Here is a 19,666-nt window from a genome sequence, read left to right on the forward strand (position 1 = left end):
TAGATGGTAACAATTTGGTCTTCATTCTCCTCATTGTCAGCATTTTTGGTTAACCATGACATGAAACAAAAATTAGTTACACGTGGCACATTTACATTTTTAGGAACGCTTTTAAATATACTAGATGAAACCCGTGCGATGCACAATTTGTTTGAATTTTAAAAAATATTTTTTTTTGTATTTATGTGCTAAAATTTGTTACATATAAAATTCCTAATATCAAACGATAATATTTTATATTTAATTAATTTAAACTTAAAAATATCATTCGTCAATTTTGCTTGCGTGACATTTGAATTAATTAATTCTAAACAAAATTAATAATCTCTTATTTAATTGGCTAAACTAAAATTTATAATCTTACATGTCCCGCTTGAAAATTAAATCATATGTAACTCTAAAACATCGGGAAAAAAAAATTCCTCTTATATATTATTAGATTAGTATGGATTATTATAGATAGATAGTATAGATTGGTCTTGTGATTTACTAACTTTAATATTTTAGCTTGAAGAATTCAACAGATTGAGAAGTAAAGATAAAAGGGAAAAAAAAATAAAAAATTTATGATCATTTAGGGTAGAACTGTTATATTTAACTATGCATTTTTTTTTTTCAAGAGCACAACTTATTCATAATACTTCAAACTCCCATTACAGAGTAATAGCATAAAGCATTTATAGCACATTTTTTTAGTTAGTAATACATCAAATGAGATATAGAGAAAATGAACACGTTATTATACACGACATACAATATTGCAGAAATAATAGTACAAAATCTAACTCATTCCCTTCACAAATGTAGGAGAGAGGCTTTTTTCGCTCTCTAAGCATCCGGCAGAGTCCAGATTGAGATCACAGAGCAAAAAAAGCCTTGTGTTATCTTCTAGCATCATTGCCCCATACGTTATCCCAGCCACCAGCTGGTGCAGATTTTGGTCCCTCTAGGAGTCTCTGATCATTCTGCATGTCTGGTCCTGGCAATGGAAGGCCATTTGGGCCTGCAGGGCCAATCTTCTTCGATTTTCTTCTTAACCCCAAAATTCTAAATACAAATCTGGCCAATTCGCCATACAGCATACCACCTCGATCAAAGAGCTGCATAAATGATATGACTCATCAAAAATACTAATATACTACACGAAGAAAAAAGAATGTTCTCATACTGGAGTTTTGGATGCATATGCAGCAGGAGACAATTTTTATTTACTTTTTTTTTTATTGAAAAGGTGCTATGTTCTTATAAGTCAGCTGAACATTAGAATTTTTACTTCATTATCTGGTTCTACTATAAGCAACGGAAAAGAAAGCCCCGTCGCACAGCCAAAGCAAGGAAGTGACACAATTCATACAAACCAAAATTCCAACTCCCAATTGCTTAGCTGATGCACTAAGACCACAGATTTCTTATGTATCAAACACAACAAGAATAGAAGCTTTGCACAAGTGAGCTACTAAAGTATAGGTTCACCATTTTAGTCCGTAACACCCTAAAATTTGCACACACTGAATCATATAGACACAAGATAGTGACTGAAACGTCTGAAAGCCTTTTATTTCTTCTTTTGGTCCACAATGTCAAACAAATCATACTGTATGTGTTATGGTCAGAATACTAATGCTATGATCAGAATAGCTACAAAGGTTTAATCAGTGAAATAAGCTGCATACCTGTAAGAGTGCAGACATGAAAAAATGAACAGCTTGTGTGTTCTGATCCACAAGAAGAGATATCCGTCCAAAAAAATTTACCACTCCTTCCATCTGACATCAGTGTAAATATATGAAGAGTCAGCAATGATATTTTAAAATTCACCATCAATAGGACATTGTGCTCCTAGGACTTAACAAACATAGTACTCCCTCAGTCCCTTTTCTAAGGTTAAGTTAGAATTTTTTTTTTTCATGGGTATTAAGAAAAATGCTTTGGGAATTGGTAAAATGGGATTATTTATTTTGAAAGTAGGTAAACATTTTTGTACATGGGAACATTTGTTTCAGGAGTAGGTTAATATATTTGGTAAATGGAAATAATTGCTTTGGGATTATGTAAATATTTTGGTAAATGGGAATAGCTGCTTTGGCATTATGTAAATATGAGGGTGTGGGTAAAAATATTACTTTAAATAGAAACACAACCAAAGAAAGGAAATGTCCAAAATAGAAACATAACCATAGAAAAGGCACAGAGGGAGTATTAAAACTGACACAATCACCACAAGAAAGTAACATAAAGTAGCATGACGTTTAGGCACCAAGCAAAAAAAAAAAGACAATAAGAATAATAATTTCGAAAGGAATCTCTTCTATTCCTCACGTGCTTGATAAATTTAAAAATCAAATTTCAGATAAGAGTTCTAAGATTTGCTCAGTGAAGGAACTTTGAAAGCCAAGGTGATACAAGGAAAGCACGGTAAAAAGGAATACTTCAACAACGATTCAAAGGTCACCCTTCCTTTGCAACCTTTCCAAAGTTCACATATGTCTTAGATGATTAATGTTTAAATATGTCCAAGAATCTGACTGAGAACTTGTATTTGTTTGAGACTTGGACAAGAGACTCGTGTGACTTTGTGGTACATTACAATAGCCTTTTCTTTAGTTTGCCAATATTGTATTGACATACCACATTAGTTGCTTATTTTCAACTTATATGAAGTGCAGAAATTCCACACTGTTGAAAGTAACCAATAAATAATCATTGTGTAGAGGAAAGCCAAGCTTTGACTGACCACGGCAAGATTGGCTACAGCTGCCAATAGGTAGAAACAGACCCTCCAGCCTCCACAACTTAAAAGAGCAAAACTGATAAGCATCCAAAGAATCAGGGCGGCCTTATACTATCTCAGAAAGTATTCTTGTATGCATTGCACTGGACTCTCAATAGAGCTCAAGGATCTGCCATCCATTATTACAATATGTTTGACGTGTATTTCATTATCTTTCCTAAGAGGTATTCCAAGCACCCTCAGTACTGGAACAGATTATAGACAACCAACTATCATCCCCATATTAGTGTAAAGCCTTAAGCTAAATTCCAAGATTGTCCAAGATCCCAATAAGTGAAAAGACAGAAGCAAAGATCATAAGATGATGGAACAAAAATAATAGGAATAGGCTCATTGACACTGATTCTTTCAAGTGTCGAGAATGCAAAAGGTTCTAACGATGGAAGACATTTAGAAGTGTCAAGAGCGCTAAAAGTTCCAAGAATTGTATTCACCGGGACGAATGGCAGAGAGGGAAAAGAAGGTATCATGGAGGGGCTGGACAAGGCTTAAGCTTACATTGCTACCACAAGCAAGGCTGCAAGGGTGCTGCGTCTGTAACTTTGTAAATACTACGCTAAGGTTTTGGTGTGATCCAAATGATAGTTCACTCCACCAAACGGGTTAAATGTGAAACAAGGTCAAAACGTAAGCTACCTGGAAAGAAAATTCAAAGAGCTCTGAAAAATATCTCACTTCATGAAGTGTGAACCTGTTGCACAAAAGATCATTATATAGCTCTCCCTTTACAGTTAGCTTTATATAGCTCTCCCTTAAAAAAAATAATAATAAATTAATAACTTTCCTAAGACTACTAGAAACCTAATATTTCCTCTGTCCCTAAATACTCGCCCCATTTTCCTTTTTAGTAGGGATGTCAATGGGGCGGGGCGAGGCGAATGTTGGCAATCCCATCCCCATCCCCAGCTAACATTTTCATCTCCATCCTCGCGGCGGGTCTAAAATTCATCCCCATTCCCGCCCCGACGGGTACAATTCCAAGACCATCCCCGCCCCACCCCCAACTTGAATATCCACCCCCACCTAATCCCCACCAAAGACCCGCCTTATCCCCACCCAAGACCCACCTAACCTCCACCTTTCAAATACACAATCCTACATAATTAATATAGATTACATTTAAAAAAAAAAAAAAAAAACATTCTTAATACTCCCTCCGTTTCAAACTCGAAACAATTACTAAATATGGGTGTTTCACATTACTCGCAACAAGTTATTTTTTTCCTTTTTTAATAAGTTTTTAAGGGTGATTTTACAAAATTACCCTTACTTTTGTTTTTAAACACCTTAATTAAACTATTGTTTTTATCTCATTAACTTAAATTCTACATTTAATCATTTCCACCAAAATCATTCCCCTCCCAACTAAATTCATCATCACTTTCAATTGCCAACCACCACCACTAGTCCACTACCATTACCACTACTACCACCATCACCACCACCACCATACCCAGAATTTCTCTCTCTTTCTTCACCGATCTACCCTCAATTCGATCGCAACACCTCGCCGGAAATCACGCCGCTGTTAGTTGTCCCTCGCTCGTGGGTTATGGGTTCAAAATCTGGGTTGTGGGTTTTGGGTTCGAAATCTGGGTACGTGGGGTGGTGGTGTGTTCGAAATTTAAGTTCGAGGGTGGGGTTCGAAATTTGGGTTCGTGGGTGGTGATGGGTTATGGATTCGTTGTTGGTGGCGAATCCGTGGGTCGTGATGGGTTGTAGATTCGTAAAGATGATGGGTTGTGGATTCGTGGTGGCGGATTTTGGATTATGAGTTTAGCTAGGGTTTGTCGGTTGTAATGGGTGGTGGTGGGTTGTAGTGGGTTCGATGTTCGATGGATTTGTGGGTGGTGGCGGATTCGTGGGTTGAGTTTAGGGTTGTGGGTGGTGGTGGATTGTAGTGGGTTCGGTGTTTGCTGTTTTCGTGGTGGTGGGTGGTTTCGTGGTCCTAAATGGTGGTGTTGGGTGGTTTCGGGTGTGCTCGGTGGTGGAGGTGGTAGGTGTTGGTGGTGGTGCTAGGTGTTGGTGGTGGACTGGTGGTGGTGCTAGCTGTTGGTGTTGGTGGTGGACTGGTGGTGGTGCTAGCTGTTGGTGGTAGGTGGACTGTTGGTGGTGGTGCTAGCTGTTGGTTTTGGGTTGGATTAGTACTTAAGTCTATCCCTAATTTTCCAATAATCAAACTTAAGATCTTTTGCCTAGGAGTCCGCAATCCCCTCCTTTGTTGCGAGTAACTTGAAACAGAGGGAGTATTACACATTTTTTTGCTTATAATATTAGTGTATTACAAAGTATTATAATTAATATTTTATTTTACATAAATATTTTATAAATAGTATAAAAGTATAGAATTTTGCTTTGATAGATAATAGATGTGGGCATAAGGTGTGGATGGGGCGGGTACAACCTAAAATCCACCCCTGCCCCATCACCCATGGAGGGTATGGTTTTCATCCCCATCCCCGCCCTACTGGGGCAGGTCCCCACTGACATCCCTACTTTTTAGTTCGCCCCTTTAACTTTGTCCCATACTTTTTTTGGTTGTGGAGACCACAACTTTACTCTCACAACCACTACATCTAATCCCACTTTTCTCTCTAATCAACTCGTTTCAACCAACAATCAAAGAAGATGGGAGACAGCTGCTTCATAAATCTGTATTAACGAACCACTTTTCTCTCTAGTCAAACTCCACTAATGAACCATAGAAACTCCTATGAAGAAGACAGACCACATAATAAATGGGTGTTTAATAGTCTGATTTCAAGAAATGGAACATGGAGCCAGAATTTAGTTTGAACCTTTGAAGCCTATTAAGTATTAACGAACAACTAGGTGAAAAATATTCTCAGCATCACAACCCTTCATAGATTAAAGACACAATAATCTTGAACTGAACCAATGATGGAAACTACTCATTATAATTGGATATAGATGCCTCTATGAAGAGTACACATTACTATGACGATGATAGCAAATTAGCAATGGAAAAATTTTCTATTAAAGATACAAATGCTCTTCCGTTAGGATATCGTCAGAAGATGGGAGACAGCTGCTTCATAAATCTGTGACTACATCTTCAGATATGTTGCAGTAACCAACCATATATAGAAGGGGTGCCACCTAGCAATCAACTAGGGGTTAGATAATATAATTCTTATAAACTAGTGGATTAACAATAACAAGTTCCAACTTCCACTAAACATCTATTTCAGAGCTACACTTTGGTCAAGAGCTCAATTTGGGTCTGGAAATATACAGTGATAATGGAAAATCCCCAAAACAACTGGAACACTAGCAAAAGTGGAAGCATCATATGACACAGCCATCAAGAGTAAGCAAGATAAAAGCACAAGAGTAGTGATGTCTCAATATGGCAACCAAAACATGCCTATCTAGGATTCCTTTCTAATTAGACAATATCCAAATTGCGCTCCAATTAACGCGTTTTTAAGGTGTTGGGTATGGAACAAGGTAGGACTAGGCTGGATTGAGCAAGGAACTAACGTAATGCTCCAATGGATACAAAATGAGCAGTGGAGGGTTGGGCTTTGAGCATTCTCAATGCAAGCCTTGGGGCATTTTATCAAGTCCTGCAGTGGTTGCAACAAAACATGGCAAAGGAGCGAGGAAGGATTGAACTATAAAAATCCCAAAGGGTGAGGGAACCACTATGGACTATAAAATAATCTCATAATTATCAAGAGCTCACTGTAAGACTATCTTATGCTATAAAATTAGTTTGTTGCAATCACTGAACTATAAAATTAGTTTGTTTCCCCCACCCCCCGACCAAAAGCAGCCAAGAGATTAGCCAAGGCAACGGCACAACGATGAAAGAATGTAACCAAACTTGGACTGTCTTCTTATCAAAATATGAGAGCCAAGGTAGCACACAATTGAGCCAAAGCAAAAGTATTAGGATCACAGCATCACAAACAAATATACATCCTAAGCAACAGCTGGAGCACAAAGAAATGATTAACAGATAGATCAAACCTAACAACTTAAGCATTGATAAAACACAGTGTATGAGAAATAGGAACTAAAATAACTAGGTCAAATAGAGAAATTCAAATGACTTCCACAAATGACATCAAAAGCCGTTTAATCACATTCAGATGTCCACAAGGATAAGTCTAATATACAAGCAGAAAATCTATAGATTATCAAAAAAAAAAAAAATAAAAAAAAAAAAAAAATACAAAGAAGTTAATACTTACCACACGAAGAAAAGAAATCCAAAACCCAGGTGGGGATGGAGGAGGATTATTCGGATCTTGGGGTCCGAAGGGACCGCCCATGCCCATCCCCATTCCCATTCCATAACCACCCATGCTTCCTCCCAAGCCACTATTGTACATCCCTCCTCCACCATACATTCCAGAACCATAAAGTCCGCCACCATATCCCCCACCAATGCCCCCTCCAATTCCCCCTCGATACATGCTACTACCATACATACCCCCGCTCATTCCTCCATATCCCCCACCAATTGAATTATACATCCCTGATCCATATCCAGAGTTCGTCATGCCAGAATTGTATCCTGCAAATAACAGTTTATCAAACGGTTCAGAAGCATAGTAGCAGCATCATAACTCCAGTGCTTCTAACAAAGCTCTTGTTCTGATATACTCCTATATGTCTCAATGAATCAAAATACAACTACCTCCATAAGTGCTGTTTCCGATATTATTTTCCCAAGGCCTTGTCGGAAGAGGCCTGCCAACTGCATTTGTGTTAACAGTATTAATTCGATCAGAAGTTGAAACGATTTCTCCAGGCTTTGCAGTCCCAGAAGCTTCTACAACATCACTTGTAGCACCAGCTGAAGGGGGTCTAAATGGTGCTGGACCAGATGACGATCCAGACCTTTCCCAAGGTTTCGGTGGAGGGCCACTAGCTGCAGAGAGAAACAACATGCCTTGTTAGTGTAATAAGGCCGTATTAACTCGAATAAGGGGAAAATTTAAGCGAATTAGACTCTCCAAGAGTCAATTCAACTAAAAGCTGCCTAATGATCCGTACATACTTTCATTATGTAAATTTTAACATCAGCAGTTATTCAGCACAAGCTGCTCGAAATCTTAATAAAATCCCAAATTAGAAAGGATACAATTTTACACCTTATAATAGCAGCCATAATTTGTTAATTTCCTCAATTTCTCTTTCTTTTCTTCAATTTTTACAACGGAGGTATTTCCAGATCAAGCTAAATCTTCAATACTACACCAAAGAACCACTAATCTCAAGAAATTGGCATGCAATACAGAATAATTTCAAAACCAAATCAATACCCCAAATTAATCAATCTTGCCAAAACTACCCAATTACTCAACTCAATTACAGGGTTGCAGAAAAAATCGTAATTAAAAGCAAAAACCCTAATCAATTCAATCAATCCCAACGATAATCACGACATAAAAAGGTAAAAATTCGAAATCAAACACAAATTATCCAAAAAAAAACCAAAATTTAACGGAAATCAATAACCAAAAAGCAAAGCAAAAATCAACACAATTAATCAAGGAAATTGGTAGAAAATTGAGATTAGGAGAAGGGAAAAAATACCTCCTTGTGTTGCCGTCGCCATTGGCAACTCTGAAGAAGAAGGAGAGAAAGCGCCAAGAAAAGAGGAGAAGAGAGAGAAAGGAAGAAGAGATAGAAACAGCTAGTAGTACAACAACATCATACTCGTTATACTCCGTAATTTATTAATTAGATAAAGATTAATTATCATATGATAAACAACGACCGTCAAAATTACAATATGTAGCCGCGTTTTTATAACCGATGAGGTATTCATTCTTATGGGTGGTTTGGGTCAAGTTGGAAACCACAATACGCTTAGAGGTCAAGGTCGGATTTACAGGGCCATATTGGGCATTTTAGGCTTTTTCAGGTCGGATTCGGCTTTAAAACTAAAAATGTGCTTTAAGGCTTGTCCAAACCCGCTTTACATTTATATAGTATTTATAGGCACGTTTATGCTAAGTTTGTATTAGCTTTTTAGGTCTTTTGTTGCTTTTTAGGAAGCAAATGCATAAGTTGTTTGTTTTGTGCTCTATTACGCTCTATTTGTGTTTGTCTTAATGTTTTTTTTTTGAACAGGAAGAATAATATCATTGAATAAAAGCCATACGGCATCTACAATAACAAGGATCTGTAAACCACAGATTTAGAGAAAATATCATAACTTTTACAATCAAAATCATAACTATTTTGCATATTTGGCATAGCTCATACTCCATCGCTTCAAGCTTGACGCGAGCAATGATTTTCGATGTCTTTGCATCTTTCCAAGTTGAGACCTCCGCAATCTGCGCTGATGTTTTGATCGACCGGTTGATGAAAAATCCCAGACCCATAGGAATCCAAATCACCTTCCCAATTATTATAAGAACCCTAAAAATAAAATTCTCATCCATAGATGAGAATCAAAATCCCAGAAAATTGGGAAAAACCCAGAAAATTGGGAAAAACTCTCACAGATGGAGAGAACAAAACAAACAAATAAACCAAATCGTAAAACAAAACAAAAAAACTAAATTGAATTAAAGAAAAAGGGTCGGAAATAATCTAATTTCCGAAGAAATTAGACTATTTCCGGCCTAAACGACCAAGAAAATTAAAACCCTAGAAGAGAGAGGAGAGAGAAGGACGTAAAAAGGATTTAGTGTTTGTCTTAATGTTTCAGGTGATTTTATAGTCATTTGGACGCTTTCGAAGTGTTTGGAGTTGATTCGGATGATATTTATAGGGGTGAGCACAACCGGGTACCCAGTCAGTTTCACTGGACCCAGATCCGGAACCGGTTATAACCGGGTCCGAGAAATTAGAACCAGAACTGGAACTGGTTGTAACCGGGTCCCGTTATGGTGGAACTGGTCCCGGAATTGGTGGGAACTGGTTCCAAGACCGGGTACCCAGTTCTTTTTTCAATTATTTCCCAAAATTAAAAACTAAAATTGCAATAAAACTTTGACAATCAAAATTAAATTCTGAATAGCTCAATTAGATTATATTGCTATGTCAAGCTTTAGTAAACGATTAAAACTTCACTATGTAATAAAAAAAATCCCCAAATGTTATACTCTAGTACTTCATTATTTGTGATTCTCGAATTACATTGCGCAAAATAAGATTGATATCTTAAATTATCGAAACTAAGGAGATCTGTCAACCTTGTTAGAGAAATGAGAACAAGTTTTTAAAAGGTAGGAAATTTAAGAGAGAAAAAGAAGTAATGGAGTAAAAGAAGGTTGTTAGAGTAAGAATAAGGGTGGCGTAAGAATGAAATGTTTGAGGGAGGCTAAGAGTTTTACTGTTTTAGGGTTTTGTTTGATAGGGGATTGAGAGTTTTATAGCATTTGGGCTTAGAAATTAAAATGGGCCTCTGAAATTTCTGAAAAAATATAAACACAAACAATCCACATACTAGGTATCATATCTAACCGGGTACCCAGTGGGTATTGGGTCCAAAATTCAAGGACTTAGAACCGGAACCGGTATCAACCGAGTCCTTGTTTTTGGAATTGATTTTAGTTGAACCAATTCCGGGTCCGGACCCACCGGGTCTAAACCAGTTCCAATTCCGGAACCGGGTACCCATAATTTTTGCTCACCCCTAGATATTTACATGGAAGCTGATGAATTGAGTCTATTAATTGGAGATCTCATGTTCGTGGATGTTGACTCTGAGGACTTTATGCATGAGAAATGAAAATAGCATCCACGATGATCGTTATGCACTTTTTGGAATTGAATTTGAGTTGGAAACGAAGTTAAACGATATTTTACAAAGTGGTAAAACTAACCTTTTTCCACTCTTTTGATCATAACTTGAGTTCTACAGATTGGATTGAGGTGATTCAAGTTGGTTTAGAAACTAGACTCGAAGATCTTTCCAATGATAGGTCGCACGCCTCCATATGATTCATATATCATGAGTTACAGCCATTTGAATTTGGTTATGCAAATCTGCCAGTCCAGCGACGCGACCAGCCATCGAGCGATGGCCTTGCGACGCACACCAGCCTTCGAAACTGATCAGGCCGCTGGAAAACCATCGGGAGATGGTCGAGCTTCATCTTCATCACAACCCTCGACCAGTGACCACCCATCGGGCGATGGGTTGTGTGCCCATGACACCGAGGCAACCTACATCAACTATGACTCTTTTAATCGACGACCAATCATATCACGACTAATGTAATTGCTATTTTTCTTATTTTATTTTATTTATTTATCTTTAGATTAGTTTTAGGATAATATAAATATTCAAGGGATATTATTTATCCTTTATGCCTTTTATATCTTTTATTATTTTACGTTCTTTTTAGTTTTTCTCTCGAACCCTATTTTTCTCATGGGCAACTCCATGGATTCTCCATGGATTGCTCTTGAGTTTATTAATTTTATTCATTGAGGTAATTTTCTTTCTTTATTTTGATTATGCTTTCTTTATTAGATTTAGCTTTAATTATTTATTTCATGCTAGAGTAGTTTATTTCTAGGGTTTGGGAATCCATGTTTATACAATGAATCTTGATTGATGTTTTTTAATATTTTGATTATTAATTTCTCTAATTGATAGTGTTTTATTGTTAATCTTGCAACTTGATCAATTGTTTGATTAATTCTTGTTAATAAGAGTTTGAATCGAAAGATCTTACTTTTAGAGGCTTACCTACAATTAACAATTCTGATTATGTTAGCGACCAAACTGCATATGTTGAATTGAGAGTGTTAAGACCCGACCGTAGGCTTAGCAATTGCTCTAGATAATTAATTGATTGAATTGTTATTGATATTTGATATATTTAGAACTATAAACATGGTGAACCATAACCCTAGGTCTTTTTATTAATTATTTTATCCCTCTTTTAATTTAGACTATATTTTTATCCCAAATTCGTTACATAGTTTAGTTTCTCCATATATACCTTAGAAGTTAGATTGAATAGTCATCTCTCTGTGGATTCGACCATACTTACCCTACTACATTGTTAGTTGGTTTTGTTAGGAATTTATTTTTGACAGGTGTACGACAACCTATCAAGCTATCGGGCTGGTCCAATGTAAGTCACCTCTGAATACACTTGAGGGCATGCTTGATCGAGCCGAGCCATTATGATTTTCAATTCCAAATGGGTTATAGATTAATTCAACTAAAGATATGTTCTGATTTACTAAACTGAGTTGAACTGAATTGATTAGAGATGAACCGAACTGAATAGAGCTAAAATGAATAGTTTTTTAGAGAAGGAAATTAGGAATTGAATTGAACTGATCGGTGCTTAACTGAACTGAATTGCAATTAAGCTGAAGAGAACATACCATAAAAGATTAATTTTTGTTCTCTAGATTTATGTCTATGCCTTTTAAGTAAGGAACTGTTTTATTTAAAAGGGGGTAGATTTGATTTGAAATTTTAATTTTTAACCTTGTTGCCATATATTTCAATTCGTATTTTAAGTTTAAAATTAGTTTTTATAGGTGCATATACATTCATGCATATAGTTTTCAAATGTGCAATCCAAGTATCATTATTTGTTATATATAGTTGAATCTAAATCTATACAATGTGCTATTTCATGAAAAATGACTATGTCGAAGTTATGATTTTAGGTCATGTTCTCTTCACCTTATTTTTGTTGAACTTAAATTATTTAAATCCCTATTTAAGTCTTAAAATTGATCTTACGATTTTAAGATTTATGTATGTCATATGATTTGATTTACGATTTAACCCATTTTACATATTTTTTTTAACTAACGAAATTCTTACTTGTAGTAGTTTTCATAACTATTTGGACGCTTTAGGAGTGGTTTTGGAAGTCGATGAATCGAGGTCACTCAATGAAAGGTGTATAGCGACTCTTAGGGATGTTATTTTCATTCCTCATGCATATATTTATATAACCCAAGTTTCCACAAACACATATCATTCATTGAGCGACCTCGATTCATTGACTTTTCATCATTTTACTGTCTCATTATTCCAAAACCACTCTGAAAGCGTCCAAATAATTATGAAAATTATCTTAAACATTAAGAAAACACAAACGAAGCGTAATAGAGCACGAAACGGACAACTTATGCATTTGCGACCTAAAAACAACTAAAAGACCTATAAGGCAAATATAAAAGTAGCATAAATGTGCCTATAGATCCTAGTCCTTTTTTTCTTCATCAATCATTATTTTCTCCTTTTTTTTTCTTCTAATTTCTAGAGTTGTAGGTTTTTTTTTATATATTGGAAGGACATGGGTTTTCACGATAGTGAATTTTCAGGGTGGTGGGGTGGTTTCGAGAGGGTGGGGGTGATAACGACCGTGAAGGGGTTTTAGGTGATGGTATTTGAGGTGCTTGTGAGGGTAAGGGTGGCCGTAGTGGTGGCGATTGAATGGTTGTGATGCGATTTTTGTTAATGGTAGGGTGTTGGTGGTGAGTAATTAGATATGGTAGTGTGGTGTTGTATGGACGAATTAAGAAAAGGAATTGAAAATATCATGGGGGTGGGGAATCATGGTAGAGGAAAGTGGGGGCCGTGAGAAAATAAGAAGGGAAAATTAAAGACTTTAAATAAGAAACTAAGAGCAAGATTAGCCCTGTCTTATCTTAAGATTTTTTTCCCATGCCACATCATATTTTAATAATTTTTTTATTTTTTTTAATTATGTTAAGACTCCTTAAGATTCAACTAAATTTAGATGTTCATTCCTCAGACTCATTTAAGATTTCTTAAATATGTATTATTGTTATTTCTCTTTTTTACATATGATATTTTAATAGTATAATTTGCAATGGTGTAGTAAGTTACATATCTTATATAGCTGAAAAATAATATCAAACCACTAAATACAACATTATAAATAATAATGAAATTACATGAATTATATATACATAATACCATAGCAAATAATAGAATACTTTAGATTAATATAAATACAACAAAAAATAGCAAATAATGGAATACTTTATATTAAAATACAACAGTCAATTGCAATTAAATTTACACTTTACATTTTTTTCCAATAAAAATTAAACTAAATTATTTTTAAAAATAATATTTTTTTTTCAAAAAAAGTTGTGTTTTAATATACGTATGTAGAAAAAAAAATACAGTATAAAGTATTAAATGAGTCTTAAGTTGGGTCTTGAATTTTCAAGACTCCATTCAAGACTTTGTTAAGACTTTGTTTCATAAATGCATAAATTTTGTGAAGTCTTGTCTTGAGACAATTTAAAAGTGATTTGCTGATGTCATGTATAGTCTTAAGACCTAGGGCTAATCTTGCTCTAATAAACAATAATAAATAGAATCAAACTAAATCATTTCCTTAACCTTTCAATAAAGACGTTATAGTGAACACACCATAAAAAAGATAAACTAGGAATGACACGTAGTGGTACTTTTGTGTGTCTTTATGTATTTTTGTAAATAACTGTTTTTATGAAGATTTTTTTTACGGATTTGTTTAAAGATAATTAGTATTTATTAACTATATAAATAAATGAGAAATAATGTCGTACCTATTTTAGATTTATATGCGATAAGCTAATAAGTTAAAAGTGTAATGTTGTTGAATTTTTTCTATATTAAGAATATAATCTCAATCACCTTAAGATCTGTGTATGAAAGTTTATGTGTGTTTTCTTCTAGAAACAATATTAATGCATACGCAAATTAAACAAATTGATTAAAGAAAATAATATATGATTCAATTTTTGCAGCTAGAATAATACTCTACTTATTTTAAATAAAAATATAATTTGAGCTCTATAACTTATAAAAAAAATATATAATAGAGAATCAATATAAATGAGTTTTAATCGGTAAAATTAATTTAAAATTTATCCAACAACAACAACAACAACAACAACAACAACAACAACAATAATAATAATAATAATAAGCGTGATTTTGCTTGTGCGAGACAAGTTGGCTGATGTGTCTCCACCTTCGTTGGATGCTGATGAGGACCATGATTTGTCCGAGCGTAATATTAAGCAGTGCAAGAGAAAGATTTCTGACGGGTACTTCACTGCTGTGGTTAGGAATCTTTCGTCTTCTAGTCTTGCCCCTTACAATGGCGCTACTCTTGCAGATTTGCAAGCTAAGCACCCTTCCTTTCCGGATCCTATCATCCCGGATATTCCCGTTGATCAGCACCTTGTTGCTACTCCTGCCGTTGTTTTGGATCAGATTAGGGGTTTTTCGCGTGGTACGTCATGCGACAGAGATGGCTTACGTGCTCAACACCTTATGGATTGTTTGAGTGGTGCTGTTGTTGCTATTTCGGATAAGTTGGTGGACTCTATTACTCAAGTGGTCAATCTTTTTCTCGTTGGGAAATGTCCTGTTGTGTTGGGAGAATACATTGCTAGTGCTCTTCTTACGTCGCTTGTCAAGCCTGGCGGTGGTATTTGGCCTATTGCTGTGGGTACTGTTTGGAGGCGTCTAGTTTCAAAGGTTGGTGCTGCTTTGATTGGTCCACGTCTAGGAAGCTAGCTCGGAGGTCTTCAGTTTGGCGTTAGGGTGCCGGCGGGTGGTGAGGTTATTCTTCATGCTGTTAATCGTTTGTTTAAGGCGCGTGGTGGTGATGTTGGCCTCTCCATGTTGTTAGTGGATTTCCAGAATGCCTTTAATTTTGTAGACCGGTCGGCTTTGTTACATGAGGTTCGTCTCCGTTGTCCTTCTCTCTCACGATGGGTTGAATTCTGTTACTCTTCTCCAGCTAGGTTGTTTTACGGGGAGCATATCTTATGGTCATGTCAGGGGGTGCAACAAGGTGATCCTCTAGGTCCTTTGCTTTTTGCTTTGGTTCTTCACCCGTTACTGTGCCAAATTAGGGATTCTTTTGACTTATGTTTGCAAGCTTGGTATTTAGATGACGATACCATTATTGGTGATACCTTAATGGTAGGAAAAGTTTTGGAGTTGATTTTGGCTGAGGGACCTCGTTTCGGACTCCATGTCAACGTTGAGAAAACGGAAGTATTCTGGCCCTCGGAGGACCCTCGTAGCCGTCACCTCAGTGTCTTTCCTCCAGATATTGGTCGTCCTGTGCATGGTGTTAAGTTGTTGGGTGATCATGTCAGTGTTGATTCTTCTTTCTGTGGTGAGCTTGTTTCGCAGAGAGTGTCGAAGACCATTGTGCTTATGGATGCTGTTGCTAAGCTCGATGATCCCCAATGAGAGTTGTTGCTTCTTCGCGCGTGTACTGGGGTTTCAAAAATCTACTTTGCTATGCGCACTTGTCCTCCTCGTCTTTTTGAAACGGCACGGGTTTCATTTAACGTGGCCTTTCGAGCTTCTTTGGAGCGCATTGTAACTGCTTTGGGGCTTGGTTTTGGTGATTGGCAATGGCGACTTGTCACCTTACCTTTTTCTAATGGTGGTTTGGGTGTCTATTCGGTGGGTGATGTTTGGCATTATGCTTTCCCCGCGTCGCGTCTCCAGTCTTCTGGTCTTCAAGCTACCCTTCTTCGCGATTCTGGTATTGTTGGTCCGGGACCAGCCTTTGTTGGTGCCCTAAGTCTTTTTAACAGGACTATGGAGACTGACCTTTTGAGTAACCCTAGTGAGATCGTTGCCCCTAGACTCATGAAAAAATTGGCAGATATATATTTCACTAAGGTCACTACATCTGCGGATTCCACTTTCTCCTTATCTCCGCGTCAGGTTGCCTTATGGAAGTCCCAGCAGGGGGATCACTCCTCGGCCTGGTTGCGGACGGTCCCGATATCGGGTTTGGGACAGACTATTAATGGTAAGACTTACCGTAGTGTTCTTTGCTATCGATTGGGTGTCCTTTGTTCTCCGTTTCAACGCCGTGTTTTGCTTGCTCAAGGGTTTTTGATGGAGATATTTATGGGGATCATGCAGTGTCTTGTGCTGGGATGGTAGGTATTAAGCATCGGCACAACGTTATTCGTGACACCCTTGTTGATATTTGTTTTCGGTCCGGGATTTCTGCTTGAAAGGAGGTTAACGTTGGGTTGACTGGTGGGAACGACGGGGCGCTACGACCAGCAGATGTGTTGCTTTATTCCTGGGATAGAGGTTGTGATGTATGTGTCGACTTGATGAGGTCTTCACCTTTGACACAATCGGGGTTGTCTAACTTCGTTCCTGGTCATGTTGTGTCGGCGGCAGCTCAGCGGAAGCGGGACAAATATGGGGCATGTTGCAGGGCTATTGGATATGGTTTTCTTCCTTTCTCCTTTTCTTCGTTAGGGGAATTAGATAAGGATGCTATAGCATTGCTGAAACGGGTTCAGGCGTTCGCTAAGACGCAGGATATTGGTGCTCGTGCAGCTGCTCACATCTTCAGTAGGATCGGGTTCGCTATAGCTAGAGGGGTGGGGGCCCATATTGTATCTCGGTTCCCTACCAATTTTTTGTAAATTGATTGAATTTGTAGGTTTTAATGTTAATAATAATAATAATAATAATAATAATAATAATAATAATAATAATAATAATAATAATAATAATCATCATCATCTAAGTTTGGAGAACTTTTTTTTTTTGAATAATTGAAAACTTAATTTTAGTTTAGCAAAAATAATTTATTTTTTTTAAATTTAATTTAAGGTTAACGTAAATTAGATGAAGTTAATAAGAAATTAAAATAATACATAAAATAATAAAAAAAATATCCTAGCCTCTCTCTCCTCTTTCCTCTCTCTATAACCCTAGCCTCCAGCGGCGAAGCCAGGAATAAAAATCTATGGGGGCCAAGAAACGATAAAGTTACCCAAAAAAAAGCTCTAAGTGGGGAATCGAACCTGAGACATCTCTCTCACAAAGTCACCATGAAAAACTCCAACAAACCAATTAGGCTATCCCTACGATATATTACGTATATCACTAGTTAGGCCACAGGGGGGCTGGGCCTCCACCAGCCCCCCCCGGTGGCTCCGCCCCTACTAGCCTCCATTGTTAAATTTTGGAGGGGTTTCCATTGGTTTTTATCGGTGGAAAGCCCTAATTGTGTGCTTTTTCTCTTGTTTTAGGTTTAAAATAACTCTTCCTCTTTTATGAGGAACATTGCTCCCTCGAAAGACAAAGTTTTTCTTCTTCTTTAGGAGAATTTGGCTCATTCGAAAGACCTATTTTTTCTTCTCTCTTTTGAGGGAGGATTTGCTTTTTATTTCATGGATTGCTATAGAGTTGTTTCATGGGTAAAATTTTGTGCGGGATTGGAAAAAAGGTTAATATTTCGATTACAATCTACCGAATCATATTGAAATTTTCTGCATGCACGGCTACAACAGATGGATAGACCCCTCACCGAACAAGGTTGTAAATCACAATTATATGAAAGAGGGTATGAATAATGTACGATTTGCAACAACGATCGTAGCTTTGCTTACGGAATATTTTTATTTGATTCAATAATGATGTATTTGTTAGATCTAAATCTCTTTGTAGATGTCGTATGACTTTTATTTATGATTTGATTTTGTTTCAAAAAAAAAAAAAAAAAAAAAAAGAAAAATTAGATGAAGTTGATAGGCCTAAAAGTTCATTTTGCTGGTCATTTTTTTTTGGGTGAAACACACGTCATCAAGTAAAACTCAAAGATAGAGTAATGCTCTATTCTCTTGACCTGATACTTATTGAATTTCAATTCATTTTGTGAAATGAAATAATTTTGTTAGACTTAAATATTTTCTTAAACTAAAATTAAATTATTTTGTTGAACTTAAATTATCACTACTAAACTTAAATTATTTTTTATCATTCACAAATTCTTATATGTGCCTGGCTAAATACACGGTGTAGCCAATCATCATGAGGGTTATTTCGTTAATGTTTGGATAGTCACATGATAAAAAAAAATATATTTATATTTTTTTTTTGAGGAGAAAAATATATTTATATATTACTATGTGTATTTGTTTATAGATTGAGTATACATTTAATATTTTATTTATTTGTTGTTCTTTTCTTTAGGTTGGTGTATAATTTTTCTCTCTCTCTCATTTTTATCAATTATCTTATTATTTTTTTAAGATTTTTTTTTTTTTGTGCAAAAATAAGAAAAGGTTTTGGCGGGGAATTTTTTTAATGCGGACACGATACATGTACTATTGGGATAATTTTGGTGATTACTTTAGTATATAGTATTGATAGATTGATTGAGAGGAATTTTTCAAGGTCATTGTTACAGGGGTTAATTCGTCAGTGTTATAAGGGTTACACAATCAATATTACAGGGGTTACTTTATTTTTGAATAATTAATGACTACATGATGTGGCTAGTCACATATAAGATGAGCGATTCTCTGTCATATATTTATTTTGAACAAATTTATTTTAAAAAAACTAAACTTATTTTTCTTGAAATGTTTTTTTGTTTGGTATTAACTTATTTTTTTTTACAAAAGAGATATTAGTTTTTATTTGAATTTAAATTATTTTCACCGATTGTTATTGTTTTATGATGAATATATGTAGTTGTCACATCTTATTATAATAAAGTTGTATTAAACAGAATTATTAGTGATCTTATATTCTAAAATTTGAATTGTCAACTTGTATGTGTGTATCTATATCTATCTATCTACTAAACACAAACCATCATTCCCATCATACCACATGTAAACTTTATTTTTCACCAATGCCACATGTTACCGCACCTTTTCATTAATTAATTAATTCCCTTTCCCATATTAAAAATAAAAAATAAAAAAGCACTAGCTTTAATTGAATATATGTATGAAAGTTTATTGATTCACTTTTTTCTAACTTAATATCTTATACAACAACATTTAATTATCACTCTTTCATCTTCTTCTATATAAACTATTCTTTTTTCCAATTAAAACATATTATAAATAAAAATTTATACACTTATA

General features: G+C 35.8%; 1 protein-coding gene across 2 annotated transcripts; it reads right to left on the reverse strand.

The window, feature by feature from the left end:
- Nucleotides 1-573: 573 nt before the first annotated feature.
- LOC110738763 (peroxisomal membrane protein 13-like) lies at nt 574-8,516 on the reverse strand. 2 transcript variants are annotated; one of them, XM_021919188.1, is made up of 5 exons: nt 8,363-8,516; nt 7,461-7,694; nt 7,012-7,337; nt 1,674-1,766; nt 574-1,100 (listed from the first exon to the last, which is right to left on the reverse strand). In XM_021919188.1, exons 1-5 carry the CDS (start codon nt 8,382-8,384, stop codon nt 882-884), a joined length of 894 nt encoding a protein of 297 aa, XP_021774880.1. In that variant the 5' UTR covers nt 8,385-8,516; the 3' UTR covers nt 574-881. The 2 variants fall into 2 exon arrangements, with proteins under 2 accessions (XP_021774880.1, XP_021774879.1); XM_021919187.1 differs by having other exon boundaries at nt 7,458-7,694.
- Between the last annotated feature and the right edge of the window lie 11,150 nt (nt 8,517-19,666).

The sequence above is a fragment of the Chenopodium quinoa genome, unplaced genomic scaffold (genome assembly GCF_001683475.1).
Source record: "Chenopodium quinoa cultivar QQ74 unplaced genomic scaffold, ASM168347v1, whole genome shotgun sequence".
Lineage (NCBI taxonomy): Eukaryota > Viridiplantae > Streptophyta > Magnoliopsida > Caryophyllales > Amaranthaceae > Chenopodium > Chenopodium quinoa.